The 27,798-nt window shown below is 43.5% G+C and overlaps 1 protein-coding gene across 7 annotated transcripts; it reads right to left on the bottom strand.

The window, feature by feature from the left end:
* Positions 1 to 235: 235 nt before the first annotated feature.
* On the bottom strand, positions 236 to 24,000 carry LOC135415669 (uncharacterized protein C11orf24 homolog). 7 transcript variants are annotated; one of them, XM_064657702.1, is made up of 7 exons: positions 23,610 to 23,754; positions 22,668 to 22,790; positions 18,569 to 18,665; positions 18,135 to 18,183; positions 6,036 to 6,274; positions 3,230 to 3,346; positions 236 to 2,069 (listed from the first exon to the last, which is right to left on the bottom strand). In XM_064657702.1, exons 5-7 carry the CDS (start codon positions 6,190 to 6,192, stop codon positions 907 to 909), a joined length of 1,437 nt encoding a protein of 478 aa, XP_064513772.1. In that variant the 5' UTR covers positions 6,193 to 6,274; positions 18,135 to 18,183; positions 18,569 to 18,665; positions 22,668 to 22,790; positions 23,610 to 23,754; the 3' UTR covers positions 236 to 906. The 7 variants fall into 7 exon arrangements, with proteins under 7 accessions (XP_064513772.1, XP_064513770.1, XP_064513774.1 ...); XM_064657700.1 differs by lacking the exon at positions 18,135 to 18,183 and adding an exon at positions 6,380 to 6,497; XM_064657704.1 differs by lacking the exons at positions 18,135 to 18,183; positions 23,610 to 23,754 and adding an exon at positions 23,982 to 24,000.
* Positions 24,001 to 27,798: the final 3,798 nt, after the last annotated feature.

Raw genomic sequence — 27,798 nt, 5'->3', positions numbered from 1 at the left:
CAATAAGTGGGTCTGCATACCTGGGAGACTGGTAGCATACTGGTCTTAAATTACAGAAGCAGTACTCTGGAAGATGATCAGTATCTTCTCAGACATGTCCATACTTTCAGTGAGGTCTTCAAAGCTCCCATAATTGGAATACTAAAGTGGAGGTAATTTGCTTAAGCCCCAAAAGCCCATTTGCTTGCTTCTGAACCAGCAGGGACAGGAATGAAAACAGAAACACAACAAAATATGCCCTTCCAGGGTCCCGTTTATTAACTGAATACAAAAATAAGATCATTTAAGTGCAGAGGCACAGTAATCCACTCCGTGGTGAAAAGAGATCTTAGGTTAGCAGTAAACAGGGTTTACAATACCTTGTAAACAGACCTCTTTACAAGCAAGAAGCATACTGAAATATGACACACACTGGATTAAAAGTTCCCTGTTACAACAATACTCCAGACTTCTCATCTGGCTGTTTGGGAGCATTTCACAAAAGGTGACAGCATCCTTTGCTCTGTTTTCCAAGGAGCACATGTGAAACAAATGGAACACGAGGAACTTGCAGTGTAACTTCAACTTGCACAGTTGAAGAAGCGCTACAGCATTTTCAGAGGGTGGTAGCTTACCCCTTGTTAGGTTTGTTTTGCAATGAAAAATAATGGCCAAAGCTATTGTGCATTATGAAAATGTTAAAAATTATTCCTCTTTTTACGTTTTTACAGCAACTTGTTGCACAGTTAAATAAAAAATTATTTTTTTTCTTCTTAATACAGTACATGGCATTTCTCCTCAATTGCACTAGAAGTAAATTTGGAAGCACTTTCAGTTTGTGTTATAGGCAAATAGGAAGGAAAAACAAGTCAGACAGACTTTGAAACTCCTTTCCACCTCTCTGCCTACTGTATTATTCCCACCCCTTCACATCTCTGAGTCCACATACATTCCATTGATCAGGTAATCCACTTGTGTGTAATCTTTCTTCTTGTAGCTCTCATAGGCCTGCATGAGGAAAAGAACTATAACAGTTATGAAAAAAACCGTACCAACTAAAAGCACTGCAAGAAGTGAACTTTTATCCACCAAGTACTGAGTCAGAGGCTCGGCAGCAATGAGAAGGTACTCATTGTCTTTGTCCTGAGTTTCTGTGAGGTCCAAAGCTGTTGTTTTGGGTGCATCTGTTGGAGCCATGGTTGTTGAAAAGATGTCAGATGTTGACTTTATCCCGTGCCCAGTCGTAGTTTCTACTGTAGAGGCTCTAGTTAAAACCATGGCACCTCTTGTGGAGCCCAGAAGAGAAGTTGATTCACTCAAGGATCCTGTGTTTGTACTTGCTTCTGGCTTTAGAGCTGGCAGCGTGCTGACATGCAGTGGATTCGCAGAGTGAGAACTCTCCAAGGGTTTGAGTGTCATGGCATGACTGGTAGCAGTGGAAGATGTTCTTGCATCCTGTGGGATGGGGGTGGTCAATGTTGTGGTCAGTGTCTTCAGGTCAGCTCCAGCAGTGGTGGGGTTGTTAGAGTGGGGAGCACTGGTGGTGGTGGTGGTGGTAGCTGGGTTAGACTGCTCTGTTTGAGTACCTGCCTTAGGAGTAACAGTGAGGGGAGCAGAAGTAGAAGTGGGGGACAATACTGAGACAGAGCTACTATTTCCTGATTTTTGGCTGGTGACCACAATCTGGCCGGCATGGCTGGAAGTGGAAGAAAAGATGTTACCAGAAGTGGGAGAAAAGGCAGTGGATTGCATGGTTTTAGCAATGGTATCAGAACCTCCAGGGGCATTTGAAGCTTTGGCAGTTGTTTCATAAGTGGTAATGAAGACACTTCCATTTGTAATGTTTGTTGTTACAGCTGGGGCAGTAGGAGTGGTAGCACTGCTTGCAATTGATTTGCTTGTATTTGCTGTGACATTTTCATTCTCAAACCCAAGCAAATGCCTCAAATGAATTTTGTGAGTTTGAGCAGTTGAGGAAAACAGGTTTTCCACACTGTGTTGGTCAACCTGTGCGTTCAGCATCCTCTCCTTTTTCTGTGGATAGCTTTGGTGGGGAAACAGGACTGTTTCCCATTTCCTGCTGACAAGTTCTTCAAAAAGACAAAAACAATGAGTTTTGTAAGAATAAAACTCTCAAGCTCAAATCTAACCTCAACCCCCCCAACATGCACACCACAACACTTATTCTGCAGTAGACATAGTACAACTGGAATAAACCAGTCCTGAATTCAGCAAGAACATGAAAACTCAGCCCCCCCCCCCCCCGCCCTGTCTTTATTGCACATAATCCCTTTGAGGATTTTTGGTTTGGTTCAGTTTTTTTTACCACAGACCTCTAGTATTTACCCAACCAGGGAATTAATTTCACAAAAGGGGAGTAATCAAGTAGAGAGCTACAATGCAGAAGCACATTATCAACAGGAGCAGCATTACAAATGTCAGCTCCTGAGAAGAAGACTCATGCTTTCAAAATTACACATCATTGACAAAGCCTTTGGGCTTAGATTCATAATTTTCACCTCTCAAAAATGGGCAGAAATTCCCACTTACACCTCCCTACATCAGGATAATTTCCTTCACAACTAGTGAGCTAGATTTATAGTGACATAAACCCCATCTGCTTATCACAGGTCTTGGTTGGTGTGTTGCAGAGAAACCTTTGCCAACCCAAAAGAACCATGAACAAACTCTTTTTTAAACTGGGGTACAGTGATTTCTTGAAACATACTTTAAAAGGTTGGTTCCTCAATTACGAATAAGCTCCATTTTGTTATTGTGTCACTTAATTAAAATTCAATACCCTGGCACTGGAAAGTCACCATGAGCAATTGCTGCTCTGATTATAGAAGCAGCCTGTTGACTCTGGAACAAAATTCTGGCAATCTGAGAGAAAAACAATGCCAAGACATTTTCCTTTCTCTGAAAAAAATATAAATACATCTGTTATGACTTTATTTTCACAAGGACAGCGTGTGGCATGCAAATGGCTTGAATGAATGATGTCTTCAACATGGAAACAAACTGTTACTCGGTAACAGTTACAAAAGTTATTCAAAGACATAGCCTGCACGTGCAGGTGCCAGAAACCTTAGGTCGTGGTTATTCCAATCAACTCTACCTACAGAATTATCCTACAGGCATTTCAGAATCCATCTCCCTCAGCTGAAAGCCTATCAAGGTCTAAACACAGGCATTTAAAGCAAAAGAACCAGGATCCTGGATTCACTAGGAACCTGAAACATGGCTTTACCTCCAAGTAGATCTTTGATGTCTTGTTCCCCAGCATTTTGGCACACACTCAGTTGGGGACACTGCAAGAGGATGCAGTGGTTCTGGTAGGGCACAGACCAATTCCAGCGACGGTTTCCTGAAAACAGCAGAGAAAATGCATTGCTACACAAAACATACCAAACATGCTGCTTCATAGCTTTAATTAAAGAATTGGAAAAAACAAACAAACAAACAAACAAAAACACAAAAAAACCCCCAAACCCACACAATAACTAGAAGGTCTGGCCTTAAAAGGATCCTGACTCAGCCTTGGCGAAAATAACTGGAAAGCCAATGAAATCAATATAGGAGCTGCAGCCTACCTACCTGCTTGTCTTCTGGTACCAACATCTCCTAACAACAGCAATTCACTCACCCAGGCAGGGACAAAGAAAGTGCACTACAGTTTGTTCTCATGTAAATGCTAGCATTCATCTACATATCTTACTGAGGGAAAAAGAATAAATGAGCCAAAACTGAGTAGACATCCATCTCATCACTCATAGGAGACAGCTCTCATCTCAGTGCTTGGAGTTACACAGAAATTCACTCTTCATTCTTTGAATAATGATACCATTAGCCACGGGAGCCATCACAGAAATTGTCTTTTACTAAGTCAAATCCCAACACAAGCTAAATAAACTCATCACAGCAAGAAATCGCTTTCCTGGCATCCCTTTGAACTGACTAACTTCTTTCTACATGTCTACGTATACATAACTAAGCTCTGAGGGAAGGAATGAACCTCCTCCAGCAAATACTGAGGAGGTATTTTAAACACTATGCCCAGTTTTGGGTTCTCTAGCTTACAAGAGTGGTATTGAAATACTGGAGTGAGTCCAAGGGAGACTATTAGACGTCTGAGGGCCTGAAGCAGATGATTTACAGCAAATCCCAACTCAACATCAAGGGAAAAAGTTAGTTTCTAGCACAAGGGCACTCCAACGCTGGACTGGGGACCAGAGATGTCTCTCCATCAGTTCTTGAACAGACAGATCTAAATTGGAGTTGGACCAGGGAACTTCAAAAGGTCCCTTTTTGCTGTGGTAGTTGCACTACTTCCATAAGTAACTGATGTTATGTCAGCAAAGGTACAAATTACATCTACGGAAGAGTGCCTAACCAGCTGGGAATGTTATTTTTCCACTTCTCCAAGCAATGTAGCTATGAAGACATCTCCCTGTGCAACTGTAGATTAAAACTTAAAACTATAATATCTTAAAAAATAATATCTATTGCTTCTTACCAACAGTTACATATGTGTAACTATTCTGACAACTAAGCCTCAGGTCTCATGTCTGTAGTGACAGAAAACATAAAAAAAATATTGTTGGGGAAGATGAGAATGAGATCAGTAAAGTTGATCTTAAAACCTAAAGCTAATAACAAATAAAAACATTTCAGGTCCTTCTTTCCAGATGATCTCTCTGCACATACATTCATGTCAAGAGTTTCTATCTTTTCCACCTCCCTTGACACCAGGTAGTGCAACAGACCAGCCATCAAGTAACAAATAGAAATTAAATTGCTTCAGTACATTTAATACAGAATGTAAAACTTAGAAAAGTTTATGCTTTTGGGTTCAGTCTTGCACGGTTTCCTGAAATGGAATGGGTCACCTAATTGTAGAGGCTCAAACCCTCTGCTCAACAAAGCTAACACTCAACTGGACTTATTCTGTACTAACAGATTAGGAGACAACAAAGTAGTTAAAGTCAGCAACAGGTCCAACCACTCAGCCAAATCATGTTGCAGCCCTTATTGCAGGCTAACTAAATTTTTTATGTTTCTCTTCTGGAAAAGGCAGCTGATGACCTTTTCTACCCTATCAATATATCAGAAGGTTAAGGATGACACGTGCATACAAGTTAGAGATTGTCAGGTGGAACACACCAACATGAAGTGCTACAGACCCTAAGTGTCAGCACAGTCAGTGTGAATGTGTCATCTGTCTAGGGTTTAGCACCTTAAAAAACAGAACCTGGAGTTTTCACAGCCCTGGTGCCTTGGGAAACAAACTCACCCTTACTTTATCTCCTAAATAAAACAATTTATAAAGGTACTTTCTTTCCACTACGAAGGAATGTCTCATGTTTGAACTACAGCTTTGAAACTCCTGGCCATTAAAAGCAGCATCTTTATTATGTTCCTAACAATCTGAATGTCAGATATTCATTCACCTGAGCCAAGGCCTCATCTTCACCACAACATCACCAGCTTTTTGAGCTTTCACGTGTGGCTAGATAGGATTGAGACCTTCATAAGGATAACTCAAACTCATTTAGAAGTTTAATGCTTTTATAAAGACATCCCAGAGGTAGTGAGCAGAAGGCTTTCATCTCGCCAGATTTGTTTAACCCTGTGCTCAGTTGCAGGATACAAGTAGTTTCTTCTAAGGCAGGAAAAACATAGCAGGGAACAAAGACTACTCGTTCTAGTGCAGCTGTCTACAAGAGCACTGTTTACTTGCAAACATCTGGCAGAATGGAATAATCACTCTTCAATTCAAGTGACCTAACACTGCTTGCACGCTATCAGTGCACACCAAGAGCACATGCATGCTGTTTCTTATAGAAGCTAGAAGGGCCCTGGGAAACAGTTGTTCTGGATTCAATTTAACCAAAGCTGTCAGAAGTTACTTAGCACTACAGCACTGCACAGAGAAGCATAACTGTAAAAGCCCGTAAACAACTGGAATTAAGAAAGAAAGTTGTCAGGGGAGCAGTGGAGACCTTCAAGGAACAGAAAACACAGCTGGAATTCCATCTAAGGGACAAGAACCTCACCTGAAGCACCTGGGCTTTGACAAGCCTCCCTGCATTGTTTTTCAGTTGTAAGCCTGTTTATTTGCACTACATGGACTCCTCTGCCCTTTAGGACAGAAAACCTGTGTTCACATATAGAGAAGGAAATCAGCAGGAAGAATACAGTGGCAGTCCACATCTTCAGGGCTGGCCTTACAGGGAGGCTTCTCTTCCCAGAAGCAATTCTTTCTTATATCAACTTCAGATCCACTGCAATATACCTATTAAAAAAACAAAACAAAACAAAACAAAACAAAACTTTCTATATTCCTATCAGCAGCAATAGAAAAAAAATGTACAAAAGGCAGGCAAGTATCATTACACACCACAAACAAGCATGGACACAGAGGCAGGAGAGTACAGACCATTCCCAAATTCACAGAGAGGCTCCTTCTTTGGAAAAGGTACTTTGCTCTTCTTCTCCCAGGTCCCAATGAAGAACAGCTTAAGTCAAAAGCCATGGGTACAAAGTCAATCTCAAAGCACACAAGCATATGACAGCACAGATATGATGCCTTTTGACTCATTCTGGGACCCTCAATGTTGTTCCCAGGCTGAGCAGAAGGGTTTACACCAGTTTGAGTACACTGATAATATGGGGAACTATAGTCCTGTCCCTGCCTTTATACAGAGTCAGTCAAAACCAAGAACCAAAGGTTGATTTCTGCTTTGATTTTCCTGCTCATTGCAGACAGCTACAGGAAGCTTTGATTGAAAACAAGCAAAAGCCACTATTTCAGATCTTCCAAGACATTACACAGACACATCAACTGTTACGAAGAAGATTCACACCCACAGCAAGCCTTCATTTCCCCACATAAAACAATTGGCAATGTCTTTCCTTCATTATCAATGCACACACAAGTCTCTGTCCCAATGGACGTGCTTTCATCCTTGAAGTCACTGAAGCAGCTCAAGCTGATACCAGAGCAGATCATTGGCTTCTGTCTGGATTTACCCTCCTGTTTCTGAGGCTTTTTAAAGCTTTATATGAGCTTCCAAACAGTTCAGCCTGAACCACACCAATTTTAAGGCTGTGACCTAAGTAATTTTTAAGGGCGACCCTCTTCCTCATCACTGAAGCAAGTTTTAGTCCTCATCCTGCTTTTATGAAATGTCACAGCCTTCAAAGGGTGTTGAGATTCAACTTTGTGTGACATCTCAAGGATGTATGTGATGACTGCAAAGGCAGCTCACAACACAGAATGAGCAGCATGTGTGAATGGTATAAATATCATAGTGAAGAACATCTAACAGTCATCAGGAATGTGCGTAAGACCCTGATTTAGCCATCCATGCAAGAAGTTTCGGCCTGAGTTCTCAACTCCAGTCCCAACTACACTTGTGAATTTAAGAATCTGACTGAGAGCCTTTTTTCCCCTCCAAGAAAGCCCAAAATAACGTTTATTAGCTTTGACTCACAGATCACAACATTTTGATGCCTCCTACCATGGAACTTTTGTTTCCAATTTTTCCTTCTTCTTCTATATCCTCAAGCCCCAAAAAGGACAACAGTTTTAGCTTCAAAATAACCCTGTGTGAAAAGGGGTGAAATATAAACAGGTACCCCAAGCTTCGCAGAGGACACATAATATACAGGTCCACATTGGATGGTCAAAGAGCCAAAGATGGGGACAAAACTCGATACTAAACTGCAGTGCCTCAAGTTCAGCTTCTCTAGTCACCCTACAAATTCCATAAGGAACTCAGAGTCTCCTTCCTGCCCACTTATTCTAGTAAAGAGAGTTATTTTACCTGTTGAAAATAGATGGAGCATTTCTATATCTTCTGCTTTCCCAGAGAGCAGGGGAGCCCCAACTGACTGGGCTGTAGGGTACTTGCACTGCTGACCTTAGCTCATGCACCCCCGTTCAGCTTTCTCCTTGGAGCAGGTGTGCACAGCGTCGCAGTCGCTTTGTGTGAGCAGGTTTCTCAGTGCAGCCAAAAGTTCACGCTCGCGTCATCCCACCTGGCAGCTGGAAATATTTCTAAGTCTGACCTAACAACAGAAGTCTTGGCAAGGAAAGGCAGCTCAGCAGCCCCATCTAGTCCTGTGTACCAGAGACTACGCCTGGTGTCCAGCCAGCACCAGCTTCACGAGGGTCTCTCTCCATTTCACACTACACACGCACAGCACAGACTGACTTTGCTCATTCCTTATCACTTGCTCTTCCAAGTGCACCTTAGCAGGAGTTGAATGAATCAGCACAGAAGAGGAGATGACCTGTGCAATACACAAATACAGCCTTGGCAACACGCTACACTGGCATCAGCTGCTCAGGAAAGCAGCCCCACGTTTTTTGTCAGGGGATTGGTAATTTATTGGTAATTAATTTGTGCTATTCAGCCAAGCTAACTTTAATACTTTTCCCACTGTTCCAAATTACAAGACACTTCTACAAGTTTGCCTTAGCCATTAGCATGCTCTTGCTGTCACTCTTAGCATATATTGCAGATTAACAATTGAAAACTGCAGTTTGACAAGACTGGGAGCAAGTGGGAAAGCAAGGGAAGACATGAAGTAACTCTGCCCACAAAAGATTTTTCCTAGAACAGGCAGATCCTTATTGCTGGCAGACAGCAAAAATTCCTTTAACTTACAGCAAGTGAACTGGGTTCTCTCACGGACACTGAGAGAGGTACTTTGCCTCAGAACACTGTTTGTCAACCTGCACTCCCACCACAACATGCCAAAATAACTGCACTTTTTTTTAAAGTTCAGCAGACCTAGGCAGAGATGCAGAAAGCAGTATTTGATCCACAGAAAATAAAAAAAAAAGGAAAAAATACATAATTAATGGCAAATTTTATATTTTAAAGAGTGCAGCTTTTCTTTGCTGTCCATTTTCAAGGTAAAGTGTTTACAAGAAGCATTATTTTACAGCCTAAGAAGTGACCCTGAGAATGAACTGCCTGTGCAATAATGTATGCATATACTGTTTTAAATAAAGTAGTAAAGAATAACAGCAATGAAAACAAACACTTAACACTTATTACAGAATTTTTTCCTACCTTTACTAATAATTCTCTAGTTATATTAACCACCCTCAAAGAATAAACATCTTCCATTGCATTTTGAAACTGCAGATATAGCAGCATTATATCTATGAATAAATACTATAATTATTATCATAGTTAAAATCTCAGTATATTAGGACAAATAAAACTGAACCAACCCAAGTACCAAAGATATTTGTAAGATTAAATGTTGATCACACTCAGTGTCTTGAAGCTGTTGCGTTAACATAGCTATCTGTCCCCTATGCAAAGAGGTGTTTTGTATCTTCAACCACCTTAATTCACTATAAGTCCTTCCTATCCTGGCTGACTTTGGTTCCACTCAACTGCAACGACTCTAGAGGAAAGCAAAACCCCAGCACATGACTCTCACCTCTTCCAAAGTACCTGGCAGCCTTTCTGGATTAGGCCAACAGTGGTTTAGCCAAGCTCACACACAAGAGATTTGTCTCCCCTTTCCCTCTCAATAAACATGGTCTCCTCAGTGGCCAACTGATAATATCTCCTCTAAGACACTCAATCCAAAATTAGAGGCTTAAAACACTTCTCAGTGTTCTTTAGCCAGTTATAAAAATCCCTTTACAGGTTGCAGACTGAGCATGTGAAGTAGACAAACGTAATGCACAGACTATAAGTGTGTCAGAGAAGCAAATAGCTCATTTCCAAGTCCAGCAAGGGGATAACCAGATGCAGTCATACTTTAATGCAGTACAAATGGCACTTAGGATGCTGTATTAAATATCAGAACCTCCAGCTAGAGGTGGGGTTTTTTGGCCTCTTCCACCTTAGCCAATCCCATACATCCAGAACAAGAGTTACAATTATCTGCAGATCACTTTTCCTGATTTAACAACTGCCTTTTATAATCACAAGCAACAAGCTGTATTTTTGCCTTCCTATCATACTTCTAGCCAGTTCCACATAGCTCCACTTGTGCTCAGAGACCCCACTGAACACCCACTCCACACACCTACAACCCAGAACAGCACTAATTAAACCTTCTCCAAATCTTGTTGATCCCCAGAAGAAACCACACTCTGCCTGGAAAATATGATGGAAGAGATGAATGCTACTGTTCCCATCAGAATTAATTTTGAGAAATCGGGGCAAAATTCACACTCTGAGCATGACCTTCTTCACTTTTAGAGCATCCCCAAGGGAATTAAAAGTTAAAAAAAAAATCACAGAAGACAGCAACAAATAAAATGTGGGAAAAGACTACGCTCTGAAAAATGTAAAGTTCACTTTTGTCATCTGTGGCTATAACTTAGCATATATAACTAAAATAACTGAGTCAACAACTGAATGACTGGTGACTTTGCAATGTACACACATATCCAGAGCGTACTGCCTGCTGGGTTTCAAAAGAATTACTCTCTTCTTGCTGCTCTCACAGGGCTCAAGACAAGGAATTTGTACAAATTAAAAAATGCAGAGTACTATTTCAAAGAAAATGATTAGGGTGATGTTTCAAGAGCAGAGAGAAGCCTCTGGAAGATAAATCCCTTGCCTCCACGCCCTCCCAGCCAGACTCAGTTGTTTGTGATTAAGCAGCTGCAAGGTGCACACAGGGACTGCACCAGGGTGAAAAGAGAGATGTAGAACTAGACAAAAAAAACCCATGGCAAGAGGGAGCGTGGGTGTTAGAGATCACAGGTACAAAGTGTGCAAAGCAAATCATTTAAGGCAACACATGCTCCTTTGAGCTGTCATCGAAGAGCCAGCAGACACTGCCTCAAAATTCATTCTTACAAGTGTGCATGGACTAGGTATGAAATAAGGTCAAAGAGTAGCAAAGAAATGTTCTAGCTTCAGTATATCAACAGAGCAGGGAAAACAGAGGTGGGATTCCTTTTGCAGACAACAATGCTACTTTCCCGTCCAGCTGAGAAGACATAAGGCCTGTTTCCCACTTGTATTTGCTGCTAAACACTTGTTGTGTTGTCAGCCGTCTAAACAAGTGCTGTATTACTCTCTTTAGAAAAACAGAATTCAATTAGATTTTGCTAAGGGAAGACAAGCACACCTCGTTTGGTAAATCAAGGCAAGAATACAGGAGACAGGGAATCTGCGCTGCAATCCTGAGCAGCACTTTGCTTCCCAAGTCTGGAGACAGAAGGGGCAGCACCAAAGGTACATGAGGCTGACCCAATGTCAGCTGAGCATGACCAGACGAAGTTATATGATTCTCTGAACAGCAGCTTTAGAGCCATTAAGTTCCTTTGGCTCCCCAAGAAAGTTATTGACAGGCTGCAAAGCTGTTTCTACAACATGTAATGTACTACCAACAATGAAGAATGAAAAGACTGTGAAGCAGAGAAGCATTACAGATTATAGAGGAGGAAATACATTGCTAGGTCCCTGGTCTGGACACAGTTCCTTTGACTTCCTAAGATGTCTGCGCAGTGTGAAGCATTCCCACTTCCTTGGAAAACCAGGATACAACAATCAGAGGCCCATTTTTTGCCCCAATACTGGCTCTCCATGCCCCCATCATTTCCAGTATTAACAAAACGCTCCCATAGAAAGATGACTGAGATGGAAGTGCAGAGTTCCATACTTTCAGAGGGAGTTTTGAAGGAAAATGTGCCTAGAAATCATGAGTCCTATCTCGTAGATACATTGGCCAGGCTAGAATGCTGACCAGCCAGCTGGATCTGATAAACAGCTGGGGCTGACGTGACGGCAGCAGAGCATTAGAGGATGATCTGCTGCAACAGTAGGACGCAAGTTACACATGCTCTGAAATGCAATTCGGAGAAAAAACATTGCCAGCTCAGATCCAGAAGTTCATTTCTTATATTCCCTCTCCTACACAATTCTTCAGTTAACATGGCACAGCTGGCCATGTATTACAGAAAAGCAGGCACATTAGCAGCACACTCCTTGCTGCAGCAGACAAAATAGGGTATTGGATGGACATAGGTTTGGTTTGCTTCTGCCTTTTCTGACGTTTCTCCCAATACACGTCTACAAAAAAGAGATTTAAAAGATCCTACAAAGCCAAAAAGCCTACACAGACTGCATCACACTAGAATCTGTTAAGGACAACAGCCCAATAAGCAAAAGTATTTTAATTAGGCAGCAATAAAGTTATACATCTTCTCCTCCCCTAAATATAAACCACCTCCTTCAATTTGTAGTGTAGTCTCCATCTACAGTTAAATCTCTTATCAATCTGCATGACACACACCCCACAGGAAAGGTGACTGCAACGCCTACAGCAGCATCTACAAGCTTCAGGGAATGAGCCTGCTTCTCACCCCATCCCACCAGCAAGGAGGCTGGGCTGGGGATGCACACGAAGTCAGACGGGACACAGCCAGGACAGGTGACCCCAACTGACCCAAGGGATATTCCAGACCGTACAGCATCATGCTCAGCATATAAAGCCAGGGAAACAAGAAGGAAGGGAGGGATGTTCGGAGTGATGGTGTCTGTCTTCTCAAGTCACTGTTACCCATGATGTAGCCCCGCTTTCCTGGGGATGCCTGAACACCTGCCTGCCCATGAGAAGTGGCGAATTAATTCCTTGGTTTGCTTTGCTTGCAAGCGCAGCTTTTGCTTTTCCTACTAACTCTGTCTCAACCCAAGAGTCTTCTCACTTTTACCTTTCCATTCTCCACCCTCACTCCATGTGGGATTGAGCGAGTGGCTCTGTGAGGCTGAGTTGTGAGCTGGAGTTAAACCACAACAGGCAAATTTAGCTACACTGGGGCTTATGGGTGCTTTTTTTGGGTTAGTTTTGTTTCAAGTATTACCAGCTTTACCCATTTCCATCTTTCTGTGCCTCTGTTCCCCACCTGTATTCCTCCCTCAGGTGACAAGGCAGACAGATTATACAGCTGAGGACAGTCCACACTGTCACCATTGAGGCTTCATGGCCACAACACTTTGCCTCTGAGGAAATAAATGTTAAAGCCTAAAACCCCAAACCAGCATCACCCATCCATCATCCTTTCTCCCCCATATTAGTGCCATGTGCTGCAGCTCCAATGCTGAGAAATACTACTCAGCAGGACACTTTTCCTGTGAAAAATGATCAGACAGCTATTTGATTTATGAAACTGTGCCTTGTCTTGAAATATCTGAAACAATCTAGTTTTAATATACAGAAAAGTGAACTGCCAAAGGCTAACTACATAAAGCTGTGAGTGAACAATAAATCTGTCAACAAAAATACCTCCAAGCAATAAAAACATGTACTATGGCTCAACTGCAACCTTCCCTAGTCTGATCTGAACCTGAAACAGATAGCAAATTTTCAGACATGGTGTTGTCTCATGGGAACAGGAGATCAAATGTAGGGCATTTCATACCATGTGTTTCAAATTAAACGGCTTTCAACAAGACCCTCAAAGGAACCATCCAGTGGCTCCCACATGAACTCTGCAGCCATTGAGCTAATACAGAGCAAAGCTGCTCAAGAAGGGTAAAAGGCAAACTCATGACTTTTTCTAAGTGCCTGCAGAATCAGGCACTCTGCAGCAAGGGTGGTTCATGGTTGCTGACAGATGGCATTAGAAGCTAGAACCAGCACAGTGCACATGCACAGGAATAAATTGTGCCTGAGGTGCTATTAAATTCAAAACTGACAAGTCTGGAGCTAACAGAGACTTAAACAAGCAGCAATTTCAGCCTGAAGGCACAAGTAACCAAGTGTTACTTTTGGAGCAAGTAAAACTGCCAACATGTTGAAGTTTGGTCACCCACCCACCTCCTGCCCTGCAGAATTTTACCACAATCAGCAAATTCCTGGCAATACAGATCAAGTTAAATTTCACTGAAATGCCATCCTTCACTCCAGATATTTTTGAGAAATCATTATGCTCCTCTATGGGTTCATGTCGCCATAACACTAATTTTAGGTCTGTAGAAACAGAGGACTCATCTCCATCCAGAACACAAGGTTCTGCAACTTTCCTCAGGAATTTAAGCCTCTGCACGGTTTTCAGCAGGGTTACACACAGCAGAGATGGCACCTTATGTTACAAAAGCATCAGGCAGTACTGTGAGGAGCTCAGAAACTGAAAAGAAAGTTCAGGCAGCCTGGAAACAGCCAAACATGGTCCCAGTGCAATGACTGAAAGGAAACTTCTGCTCAGCGCTAAAAGAACTTGAAGAAAGGAAAGCATTTTTGGCTGTTTCTCCTTTCTGCAAAGAAATAGGATCTTTGTGCATATTCTGAAACACAGAGAATAAATACAAATTAAAAAAAAATTAATCAAAAGATATGTGCCTCCACCTTCCCTTATCCTCACAAGCAAAACATCCTGAAGGCTACTAGATTATAGGAGGTTTCTTCTTTTTAAGCGAACAACTCAGGTTAAAAAACAAAGGTAGCTTCATACCAAGGATCTCCCAGGTAAGACGCAGCAAAAAGACACTCCAGCTTATCACAATACAATATGATACTGAGGGTCTTTTCACTATACATAAATCACAAATACATAGCACAAATCAAGAGATTCTTCCTAAAGTCTTCAAGCAAGGAACACATTTATAGCGATACCAAATAAGGTTTGTTGGTGCATGCCTCCTTGCTTTGTGATTTTGACAGCTTGAAAGGCATGGAAATCACAGGGCAGGGTGGGGAAGCTTAGCCAAGTCTATTTTTTCTAAACAAAATAAAAATCAAATGCAGTAGCAGCTTTCCTAAACCTTGCTGACCTTCCCTGTGGCAGGTTCTCCATAGCCAGTAAGTATTCAGCAACATGAATGTAAACCTATGGGTTATAAGAACCTACAGGAAAAACATCCTTCCCTCTCCTTACTTCATGGCAGCATCTGCAGAAGTGCTTCAGCCCAGCTCCTGGGTATCTCATCTCCTACAGGGCAGCAGGGCAGCAGCTACTTCGTTGTAGGTTCCCTCTTTTCAGTTTCAGGGGAACTCATTTAAGCTTTGAGTCTTGATGCTCAAAAACCGCTAAATAAGTCAAAGTAAAATAAGTTTGGTTTGAGCTCCTCAAAGCTTTTCCAGTACAAATGTCTTTGCACTAAAGAGCCCCTCATTGATGGAAGAGGGAGAGCACAGGCAGCAGCAGGTTCTTCTGAACCTTTCTGAGCTTGATATAGAAGAAAGTCTGTCTTTCTGTCTTCTGCTGATGTCGCTGAGGAGAACTCCAAAACTATTCCATGGGGATACCTGAATCTCACCATCTAACCAAGAGAGATTACAACTACCACAAACATTATGTTTCACTAACGTAACCCAACAGTCAAGTGCTTGCAGCACTTAGTGGAAGTACCTTGACAACTTTCCTTCGCTAGTGTGGAGAAATTAAAGGCTTCCTCTGCCCTAGAAAACAGTGCTTCTGCCTCCACCAGCTTCCCAACAAAATCCAGCTTCTGTCTCAGCACTCAGTTTCTCGGGCACCTGAGCCATTCTACAGTAAAGCACTTTCACTTCAATTGCCTGAAATCATATCACAAGGTAAATCTGTCCAAGCAGATAACGGAGCAGAAAAACTAATTCAGTGAGGATTAGGTGTTCTCAGCATGCATTGGGGGGTTTTGGAGTTGGTTTTGTTTGCCTTTTTTTTTTTTTATGACAGCCATCTAAGAGGAATTACATGTCACATCTTGCTTAGCAAATCCTCTAGCACTGACATACAAGTACAGAAAACTCTCTACCTATACAGATGCATATTAACATCTACAATATCAAACAATCTCTAGCCATTTAAACTGCATGCCCACCACTTCAGCCTTTGCTTTTTAAAACACTTTTCTCCAGCAATAACTTTCCTGGAGATGAGACAAAAATACCGAAATAAATTTGTACACATATTTACAATTTCTGTCCTTCATCCAGACATCTTTTATGCAGATGAATCGCCGTATGAAATCCAGTGTTACAGCTGGATGGCATTCATGATATCTTACTCAGAACAACTGTAAATGTGAATGCTTGAGTCAGCTGTGTATCACAATCTTGGAGCATGTATTTTAACTCCAGAAGGGACCTCTGCAGGTGTAATCTTACTGATTTACTGCAAACAAATTTGTCACAAGTCATGCAATAACTTAAGAGCTCATTCAGTAGAAGGGTTTGCAGTTTTTGGTCAGTTCCCAAGGGACAGTTTGCCTTTACCACAGTTTGCATGACATCTGTTTCAACTTTCAGAGGGGTCAAGGGCCAAGTGCAGAACATAACACCCAGAAAGAACTACTTACAAATACTGCCAAAACCTGCAGGGGAAAAAAAAAAAAAAAGCAACCAAAACTCACAAAACCCTCCACCTCACCTCACTAGCATTTTCTGTTTATATTTTATTTTGAAACACTTTCATTCAGATATTCCTTATGAAGATGGGTTATCAGCACCAGAAATCCACTTCTGCTACTTCACTGAATATATTTCAGTGCATAAACACATATCCAACTTCTACACATTATGAGATTTTCAAAGCCTAGAAAACCTTGCTCTCTTTCCAATGAGAGAAAAACAACAAACAGGAATCTATGAATATAGGGGATTCAGTTAAAAGCTATTTGCTAAATAGCAAGCAAACAAAACTTCCTGCTTTTACTTATCAAGTCAGCTGGTAACAAAAGCCACCTGCATCACAGCTCAACTCAAAACTCAAACTCAAGCAGCGTGTCCCTGAAGAACATTATCAGGTGTTTCCACATCAGCAGATCTGTCTTTAGCAGTAATTATTCAACACACAAAGCAGGTGTTTATATATGAGAGTAAGTCTAGCAGAACTAGTGGAACCTGTGACCTGCATAAAACTGAGTCATGTAACTGCTGGCAGGCTTATGACATTGCATTCCCTTGCTGGCTTCACCAACCAAAACATGGCCATTAGAGTCAGCTATACCCCAGACATTGTCCATGATGCATTTCAGCCACAGTACATGCCAACTCATCTCATGGCCACTACAGCCAGAACACATGGATCCTGTCATTTCTACAACACAAATATAAACTGCTGACAAACCCTTAAAAAAATCATCATATCTCAGCAATGTGTACTTGCTGCCCAGAAAGCCAACTGTATCCTGGGCTGCATCAAAAGCAGTGTGGCAACATGTTGAGGGAGGCGATTCTACCCCTCTACTTTGCTCTGGTGAGACCCCACCTGGAGTGCTGTGTCCAGCACCTCTCCTATGAAGACAGGTTGAGAGAGTTGGGGCTGTTCAGACTGGAGAAGGCTCCAGGAAGACCTCGTGGTGTTTCAGTACTTAAAAGAGGTTATAAGAAAGAGGGAGAGTGACTTTTTACAGAGGCAGACAGTGAAAGGACAAGGAGAGATTTAGATTAGATGTTAAGAAGAAATTCTTCGCTGTGACAGTGGTGAGGCATGGGCACACGTTGCTCAGAAAAGTTGTGGATGCCCCAGCCCTGGAAGTGTTCAAGGCCAGGTTGGACAGGGACCTGAACAACCTCGTCTAGTGGGTGGCATCACTGCTCATGGCAGGGGGTTTGGAACTAAATGATCTTTAGGGCCCCTTCCACACCTAACCATTCTATGATTCTATGATCTAGGGAATAAGTACTCTTTGCTTGGACATGGAGAATTTCAAGATACCACTGGGCATTTCTCATCCATCAGAAACTCCCTTCCTTAGCCCCCTTAATAAGCTAATCTCCTGTTTATTGTATGGAAAAAAAAACCAGAAAGCTTTTTTCCACTATGTTCTCCTTTTTTACTTAGATACAGGAATTTAAATCTAGATGCTACTGCCAGCAAGACAACACACTGATGATGTAAAGTTTCCTCACAAGGACTGATGGTAGAAAGGAGCTTTGCTGAGACAAAAGTTGGGCTGAGACATCAGCCCAACCTTTGTAATACAGACCAGCCCACAGAACAACAGGGCATCAGTTCAAAAGAGTGGAGTGCAGGTAAGACAGACCAGCCCTCCCTTATCTTATAGGTGTGAGAAGACTGAGTCATTTGCATATAGCTACAGGAACTAGTCAGAGCTGGAAATGAAAATTAAGTCTCTTGAAATCCAGCTTAGTACATAACTACAAGACAGTTTATTTTTCCTATGAAGGCATATGCTTATTAAGTGTGCCATTAAGAGCATCTCAGGAACATCCAGAAATACCTGCTGTGGAGTTTGTCTTTTCTGAAGGAGAGGTGGAAGAGGAGTGTTCCTATAACATAAATCACATACAAATCAAAATAATCAATACTGACATTCAGGGCATGATGTACATTGAGAAATGAGGAAATGAAAAGGTAACACAAATGCACGAAACAGCCTCCTCTCCAATTAATGGTTTGCTTAATCTTAGACAGATCCCAAATATTTCCCTTTAACCAGTTTGCATTCATAACACTTCTACCTTTATTTCCTGTTCTTCAATTTATTCACAGTTCACGAACAGGGATTAATTTTGCCCTCACCCATCTGCACATGCTCAGTTCCTGCTGACTTCTACAGAGTTTCTCTCTACTAATTGACTTGTTTTACAGCAGTTTCAAATCTATCCAGAGAGAGCAAAAGGAAAAATAATGATTTTGAGCGTAGAAACTTACCATGCAAACACTTGTAACTGTTTTCTTGCTGCCAGGAATTATTGTGCCTTTAGGGGAAGCAAAAGCCAATAAAAGACTGGATGCAGTAGGACTACAGCTGAAAGCACAGGAAAAAAATGTGTAAAATATTATTGTATGCAACCAGAGAGACATTTCTCTGAGACTGATAAAGCATTTTCACAAAGAGGTGGAAGAGTGGAAAGGTTTATCCTGCTTTTTAATACAGAGAAGCCAAACAAAAAAAAAGATAGAGGGGAAGACTCAGCAAAAGAACATGCTTAATCCTATTAAAATTAATGAGATTTCATCCTGGTCTCCACACACAAGTTGTGCTAGGAGTTTAACTTAAGTGGATTTAAAACCAGATTTAGCTAAAGTGCTGCAAAGTCTCCCCAAGCCAAACAAATATAAATGCAACCCAAGCATACACGTAAAATTCAATGCAAATTTTATCAAGTCACTCCCCTCCACTTCCACACCTTTTTTTTTTTTTAACAAATCTGAAACCAGGACACCAGGGTACATCAGAAGTACAGGTTCAAGTGTTTTCCTGGACTATTGCATAAGCAGTTCTCCAGGCCTGGCACCAAGTCAGAGTCAGATGGAGCCCAGGCAATCCCAATGCCCTCCTGGGCAGTCATTGTTAGCAGAAGCAGTGATAGTTGTGAAGAGGACTTGTTGAATGTCTCAGTAAATTAATAAAAGGCTCTTGCACACAGACAACCTCTCTTCCCTCTTTGTGTACTTAGGGAATAACAGAGGCAGCTATGGGGGCTTGGACACTCCATAGCCATGTCTGCAGAACACAATTTAGCTGTCCTTTAGAGGACACAGCCCAACTGAGACTCCCCAAGCAAAGGTGACAGGAGCTGTGGTGATGCAGCGAGATAATCCAGGCACACAACTGTAACCTGCACTGACTGTGCAACCTTCCTGCTCAAATGGAGGACCAGCTGGTTCCTCGAGCAGAGTACAAACGGACTGTGGGTCCTGTCACATGCACTGGGGGACAGTCCAGCTGGCTGCAAATAAACAAGTACCCATATCCCTGGCTCTCTGCCCTCTGTTCCTTTCTTCATACCACATTGTCCTACAAGAAAAAAACCAAACAAACAAGCGCCCAGTGTGCTCTCCAAACGGTTGACAAGCTATCATGTAAAACGGGAGGAAAGGATGTGATGGAGAATCCAGACCCACATGCTGTCAATCCAGAGATCTCACATTCTGCCAAGTGCATTTAAAGACCAACTTTCCCACCATGGCAATTGCAGCCACTGGGGACAGTGTTTCAGTCCCATTTTGCTTGACAAACACTACACAGCACCAGCTTGGTATCAGTGCAGTAGCATGCCCACCTTTCAGCACTGAAACCCAACCCAACCCTTGAGGCCATGCCCCAGAACAGCAAAGAAAAATAAAGCCAGCAAAGGCAACAGAAGACTGTCAGAAGTTTTGCACCTATGCTGATGGACATTCAAAATTGCCCTAAGGAAACCTCATTCCAGTGAAATCACAGTAACAGCAAAGCAGAGCCCTCAGCTAAATGCTACTCTACACACTAGCAAGGCAATCCTGTGGTTCCACTGAGCTTTAAAACCCACTTCTGCAGTTCTTGCCACTTGCTTTTGTTGGATAAGTTGTTCACAGGAACATGCAGCAATGTCCATGCAAACATTCCTTCAAGAAGGGGGTCCCCATACCATGCTGGAGATAAGTTGTCCTTTCCTGAACGAATTGCTGTACCACAGGCACCTTGGGCACCTTACCTGCACATTGACTGACTTGGATTGCCAGCAGTCAAAAGCTGGAGGAGCTGTGAACAACGTTTCCAAAGTGTGCAACCAGGTCCTGCCTGCACCAATTTTCAGCATTATTACTGTCCCTGCAGTGCCAGCAGCATACTAATACCACACCTATCAATTCACAAGCCCCACTGACTGCTCCAAGTCTAAGATGTAGAAAGGGAACCAAAAATTACTGGAGGAACGAATGTGTTAAATCCTTGATACCTCTCAGGACTTCTTGGCTTCCCAGTCAACAAGGTCAACAGCCCTCTGGGTCAACAGCCCTTCCACACCCAAGCAGGCTGGGTATCATTGACAGGTGGGGTATGACAAAGGATTAGACCTACAGAACAGGCTGGAAGTTGGAAAGGGAAACAACCCTGATGAGCCAGAGCACACAGTGTCAGATGGCATCCAGCAACAGCACTCACAGCAGGGATATTGCCCTCACAGTCCTTTTAAGGGTAGGAGGGAAAAAAGCCACAATGATCACCTAGTCTGGTTCCTGGTGCAGCATAAACCATAGAGGTTCGTCCAACAATTACTGTGTTAACAGAGGGTGGGAAGGGTATCTCATCAACCACACGAACGGACTTTGTACCAGCTGTGTACATAGGGACAAACATCTCCTTAAGAAAGGCATCCTATCCCAATTTAAATACTTAAAAGGGAAAATGGCCAGCTGGTGTGGATTGTCATTGCTCTGCAAAGGAGTTGTAGCAATGCACAGCAGCTGAGGATCTATATGCAAGTGTCAGTGAATTGACTGCTTTTTCCTCTGGCTTTCCCAGTGCATAATTGCTTTTGGTATTAGAAGTTTGTATCAAACACAAAGCAACAATTAAAAGGCAAGGATAAATCTAAAACATACTGCATTAGCAATGTCTGAACATGCTTATATGTGACATCCAGGGATGAGAGAAGAAACCGGTCAGAGCAGATGGATTTGAGCCTGGCTGTTCAGCACTCACACGCAGACAATGCACATCTCCATATGGAGACAAGGGACAGAAGGCAATGCATGTGCATGACACCCAGCCATCCCCACCACTGCTCTGAGCCATAAGCCCAGCACCACTCGGAACACGCACAGCGGCCAGGATGAAACAGACACTACAGTACCCTGGTTCGTGGGAACACAGCAGAGCAGCAAGTTCTTTCCTCCTACATCTAGGTTCCCCCAGAAATGTTCACTGCAAATATGCTGGCATAAACTCTAGCTGGACTTGCTCAATGGCTCTTTCAGTTTATAAAACTGTGTCCAAGGGTGGATGATGACACACAGAGCACATACTCAGCTAACTATGTGTCAGAGCATGGGGAAACATCAGCAGAACTGGATACTAGGCAAGAAACTTTACCCAAACAAATCAATTCTTCACACTTCCTTCAAGCAAAGTTTTGGACATTTTCAACACGCACTGCTTTAAACAAACATCTCCATTCCTTAATGTCCCTGTAGTATTTTCCCTTGAAAATTTAGTCAGTAACACACAACTGAAAAAGTCTGCTAGTATGTTTCTAAGTAGTTACATTAGCTAACCCTGTAATCTAAGGTGTGCATCCCGACATTTTAGATACATTATCAGGCATTCAGCATCGATGTTTTTCATCACCATAGCTGGAAATTCTTTTTGCAAATTACTCCCAGAGCCTTCAAAAAGTCTGTGCCAGGAGACTTTCCTTAGAAGGCAGAGGCTTCAGGTTGTATGGATGTGCCAATTAGAATTTCAATAGCAGATAACCAGATGCAAAGTCTGTTTTCTGGCAGATGGGTTTATAAATCCAGCAGGGAATTTGCAATTAAAACAAAAAAATAAAGATGTCCTCACCAACATTTTAAGAGGCATGTAGCCTGGAATTTCTCCCAGAAAAGTACTAGAACAATACATGTGTGTATACATACATGATATATATATATATATGAAACCTAGAACCAAGCAGCAAAAATGGACAGCACATTCTCTAATCTACTACAGACATGAAAGCTAATAAAAATGTATAGATTCCTTCCAAACTATCCATTACCATGCAATGGACTGTATTAATCTATATAGTAGTGGTTGATTATGGTAGATAGTTTGGATTAATAAAAAAATACATGCACTTCAGAGAGAGAAACACTGAATCAACACACATTGCCTAGTTTTCAAAGCTACTGATCAATCACAAACCCTCTGAGGTCTAAAGGGCACCGAATGCTCACTATCAGCAAGTTTACCTCACTCATCAAGGCTGCACTGCAATTTAGCTTAAGGTGCAAAGGATTAGTATTTCTTGGGTTTGTTCCTCTGGTAAACAGGCAGCTAACTCACTTTATCAGGAAACAGGAGTGGTGTTGCATGACCAAGCCTGGCAGAGATTCAGTCAGCTAACATGCAGGACATCAAGGTACTTCACTTGACAGGATCCTGTAACATGAGTTTTCTTTGCCAATCCTAAAAAACAAAGATTAGGAGACAGAGGGGAAAGTGAAAGGATTTGCTGAATCCATCAGAAGAAGATCCACTGCAATAGGATTTCCCCACAGGATGCTGTATTTGAGAGCTTGGTCAAAGAACAGTATTTATTCTTCCTACCATTTACTGGATTCCAGCTGACACCTTGCTAACATTGCCTAGGGTACAGTTAAACCTTCTGAAAACCTTTACTTAAGGTAGGAAAAGAGGTGAAAGATTTCAGTGCAATACCACACAAAGCAGGATGCTGCTTTCAAGGGTAATCCCAACTGTACACACTCAATCTTACTTATACAGACATACGGTATATTTACATATCAGTGATGCCACGCATAAGGGTGGCGTCTCGTAAGGACACCGTACCTTTGAGGTGGTCCACAGGGCCTAAAAATGTTACTCTCAGGCAGCGAGTTACTTGCTGAGTCAATCACCTCTCTTCCCCACAAGGAAACCCAGTTTTCCCGGCTCCCACCTCCCCAGGAACAAAATCATCTACAAGCATCCACACGCCGCAGGAGAGCAAAGCCACCACTCCCGCCGCTGCTACGGGGGGAAATGCAACTTATCGGAAAATTTATTCGCAACTCCTGTGACAAATTAACTTCCAACTTCTGTGGCAGTTCCTGGGAGCGGCTGCGAGGCTCCTGCTCGCCCCTGGGCCGCGGCTACTCGCCGCCCAACCCGCCCCCGCTCCGCGGCCCCCCGGACACCCCCGGCACCGCCGCTCGCCCCGCACCGCGTCCCTCCCGCCCGCGCTCCCCCAGGCCCAGGACGAGACACTGCCCGCCCGCAACTCACGACGTGGCGGAGCCCGGCGGAGGACGCGGCCGCGGAGCAGGAGAGGCGCTCACCCCGCGCGGCCCCGCGGGCAGGGAAAGGCAGGGAACAGCAAGGATGGGAATGACCCCTGGAGACCCCGGCCCCGCCACATGCCACAGCCAAGCCACGCCCCGGACACGCCCCTCCACCCCCCATTGGCCTGCTCTCCCAGTGCCCCGCCCCCTACCGCCATGGGCCCGCCTCCTTCGCGTTGCCCCGCCCCTCGCGTCTCACCCCGGAAAGGCCCCGGGAAGGCGCCGGGGGCAGAGGGTGGGACTGCCCGCGGAAGTGACGCGTGCGCCGGCCCTCAGGGACCGGTGGTGTCACTGTGTGAGGTGGTGTAGGAATTACCTTGCTGTTGTTATTTTTAAATTACCCTGAGCGTGCTCCACAGCTTAGGGTTCGTGGGGTTTTAAGAGTTCGGTCTAGGATACAGCAGTGACAAGCTGCGCTCGCAGGAGGGTGTTCTGCTCCTCCTCCTCCTGGGTGTTTCACAGCGCGAACTCCGGCGTCACCCCCTGCGAGTTGAGGAACAGCAGTAGGAGTGGCTTTGTCAAAGCTCCCTTCACTACCAACGCGTTTTGCCCGTGTTTTCGAGGCCAGGGTAGATGGAGCTCTGAGCAACCTGGTTTAGTGGAAAGTGTCCCAGCCCATGGCGGGGGGCTTGGAACGGGGTGATCCCTAAGGTCCCTTCCAATCCAGGCCATTCTATGATTCATAATCACCACCAAGCAGGAACAAAAGTTAGGAAAATGTACCGGATAACAGCTTCTTGCTGCCCTGGACCGTGAAAAACATATATTCCACCATAATCTAGGAATGAATGTTCTCATATAACTCATACTCTGTGCAAGTCTCCTGATGGCAGTCCACTGGTGTAGCAGGTTGACCCTGGCTGGACGCCAGGTATCCACTGAAGCCGCTCTCACACTCCCCTCAGCAACTGGACAGAAGAGAGAAAATGTAACAAAGGGTTCATGAGTTGAGATAAGGACCAGCAGATATCACTTACCAATCACCATCTTGGGAAAAACAGACTCAAAGTGGGGATGTTAATTAAATTTATTAGTAACAGAATCAGAGCAGGAGAATGAGAAGAAAAATAAATCTTAAAAACACCTTCCCCCACCCCTCCCTCCTTCCAAATTCTACCAACCAGCGCATGAGGACAGGGAATGAGGGTTACAGTCGGTTCATCACAGGTTGTTTTCTGCTCAGAGGGAGGAGTCCTTCCTCTGCTCCCTTTGGGGTCCTTCCCATGGGAGACAGTCCTTCACGAGCCTCTCCAGCATAAGTCCATCCCACGGGCAACAGTTCTGCACAAACTGCCGCAACATGGGTCACTTTTCCATGGAGTGCAGTCCTTCAGCACAGGCTGCTTCAGCGTGGGTCCCCCCCAGGGCCATGGGTCCTACCAGGAAAACCTGCTCCAGCGTGGGCTCCTCTCCCCATGGGTCTGCAGGTCCCTGCCAGGACCCTGCTCCAGCATGGGCCTCTAATGGGGTCACAGCCTCTTTCGGGCATCCACTTGATCCAGCTTGGGTCTCCTCCATAGGCTGCAGGTGGATCTCTGCATCCCCCTTCACCTCCATGGGCTGCAGGGTCACAGCTGCCTCACTGTGGTCTGTACCACGGGCTGCAGGGGAACTTCTGCTCCGGTGCTCTGGAGCACTTCCTACGCCTCTTTCTCCACTGATGTTTGTGTCTGCACAGTTGTTCACATGTTCTCACTCCGCTCTTCTCTGGTTGCAATTTTCATCTGCACAACAACTTTTTTTTCCTTCCTAATATGTTATGATCATTAATATGTTACTATCATTCCTAGTCCTGGCTCAGACTTGGCCAGCAGTGGGTCCATCCTGGAGCCAGCTGGCATTGGCTCCACCAGACATGGGGGAAGCTTCTAGCAGCTTCTCACAGAAGCCACCCCTGTAGGCCCCTGATACCAAAACCTGGCTACAGAAACACAATACAACTGGCCACAGCATTGTTTAAGTATAGAATGTTCGGAATTAAATGTTGAATCAAATACCAGAAATGAGCTCCTTGTTGTTTCGCTATTTTTAGCGCTGCTGCCTATGCCAAAAGTGTGCACATCAGCAGCCGACAGCTGTTTGGGGCACATCCTAGCAGCAGTGGAGCTTTGAAGCTTTTGTATACCATGTAATGTTCGTGTGTATACAGACACATACATAATATACATGTCTGAGCTGCACTCTGAAGTGTGGAGCTGGCTCGTTAAAATGGCAGCAGGACTTCCAATAAACCCTGGGTGCCCATTTTAGAGCAAGCACACTATCTCCTTAATTCAGCTCCTCTGGGTTATTTCCAGAATGCCCAAAGAAGAGAGAGATTTAGATTAGACATTAGGAAGAAATTCTTTGCTGTGAGGGTGGTGAGGCATTAGAACAGGTTGCCCAGAGAAGTTATGGATACCCCATCCCTGGAAGTGTTCAAGGCCAGGTTGGAATGGGCTCTGAGCAACCTGGTCTAGTGAAAGGTGTCCCTGTCCAGGGCAGGGGATTTGGAACTAGATGGTCTTTACAGTCCCTGCCAACCCAAACCATTCTATGATTCTGTGAAAGAAGAGTCATCCAACAAAAGGTGCAGAAACTAGCCTTGTGCACACACAGGCACAGTTCAGATTGTGAGATGTGACTGTGGCATTGAACAGGTGAAGAAAAAACCCTTATTACTTCAACTCTTCTATGGATTTGTCTGCTACTGCTAATCTGGCCATAGATGAAAGTGATGCTGAAATCATTCGCACATCCCAATGTAATTTTAGAACACACAGATTTGCTTTTCAAAATGAGCAAAGGAGGAGGCGGAGGAGTTGAAACCCTGGTTCATCAGTTAATTAAAAATAGACAAAATGCAGAGCTAGCCGGCATTCTACATTGAGTACTCCATTTAAAGCATCTCTGTCTGTATACATTGTATAGATATAGCATTCCATCATTCATGTAGGATACTGACATCTATTGAAATCTTCCCTCCCCTCCTTTCAAGAGGAGGAGGAAGGGAGAAGGAAGCTCTGCAATTTAAGAGAATTAGAAGAGACAGTTGAAGGGGGAGGGGCACTGTCTGCTGTAGAACAGATTATCTGGCAGGACCAAGCACAGTGATGGAGGAAATAACGTGAAGCTGTTGAACAAAGCAGGAGGGCGCATGGCCTTGAGGGTTCATGTAGTGAAAAACAAGCACATCTCTGGGAAAAACAGAGGAAAAAAAACTGCGCATGGAAAAGTCCAGATGTGGAATGGGAAAATACAGGCACTTAAAAAAGAGCTGAGATCATGCAATCAAAGATAATGGGATGTCAAGAATGTGCCCTTGCCCACCTGTCTCTGTACCACGCATGGAGAATGTCAGTCAGTCCGGCTGTTTTGTTTGAGACACACGGAGGGCATTATTTTGAAGTCTTTAGAGATCTTTGCAACTTTACATACCTCATGTGAAAAGCCAGGGTGCTAAGGCATGCTTGCAATAGCAGGTTTTTCTAGAATATAAATGAGGGATAAGTCACCACTGAGCTTTCAGTTGGTTTGTATTTGTTCCAGATTGTGAGGACAGCAGACGTTATGGGGTATAATGAAATGCTATAACGGGGATTGGGCTGGAAGTACAGGAAGGGAGATTTTAGGACATTAGTTTAAACAGAAATGGCTTCAATATAATCAAGCTCTGTCCCAGACATTAACCCATTCAGGGATTTTGCAGTCTGATCTGGAGACCAAAAGGCAGGTCTGTGTTTAAGAATTAACGCATTTCTGTTTTAAGAACAGATGGTGATTTGGATGGGGAATATTTGCTCTTCTGGACTATTCAAATAAACTTAGCCAGTTGATGCAAATTAAAGAATAGTCATACATCTCCTATTATGTCTAAGAAAAGGTGGAACTACACCCCTTAAAACACGTGAAAGTTTGAAACTCTCTGCCCTGCATTGTAGTGGCCCTTTTGGGCCCAAGAAAGGTTCCCAGCCTGCTTGGGAAAGCTGTCCCCCCGGGGAAGCATCATCTTTCCAGCTCTGTGTGTGGTATGTACAAGCTGCTACAACAGAGTTTTAACTCAGTGTGGGCCAGATTCACCTCTGGTATAAACTCCGGTCTTAATTAAGCCAGGAACCTATTTAGCCTGCTATTATTTTTTCTGATAACCATCT

The sequence above is a fragment of the Pseudopipra pipra genome, chromosome 6 (assembly GCF_036250125.1).
Source record: "Pseudopipra pipra isolate bDixPip1 chromosome 6, bDixPip1.hap1, whole genome shotgun sequence".
Classification (NCBI taxonomy): Eukaryota; Metazoa; Chordata; class Aves; order Passeriformes; family Pipridae; genus Pseudopipra; species Pseudopipra pipra.
This window is presented reverse-complemented; position numbering and strand designations above follow the sequence as displayed.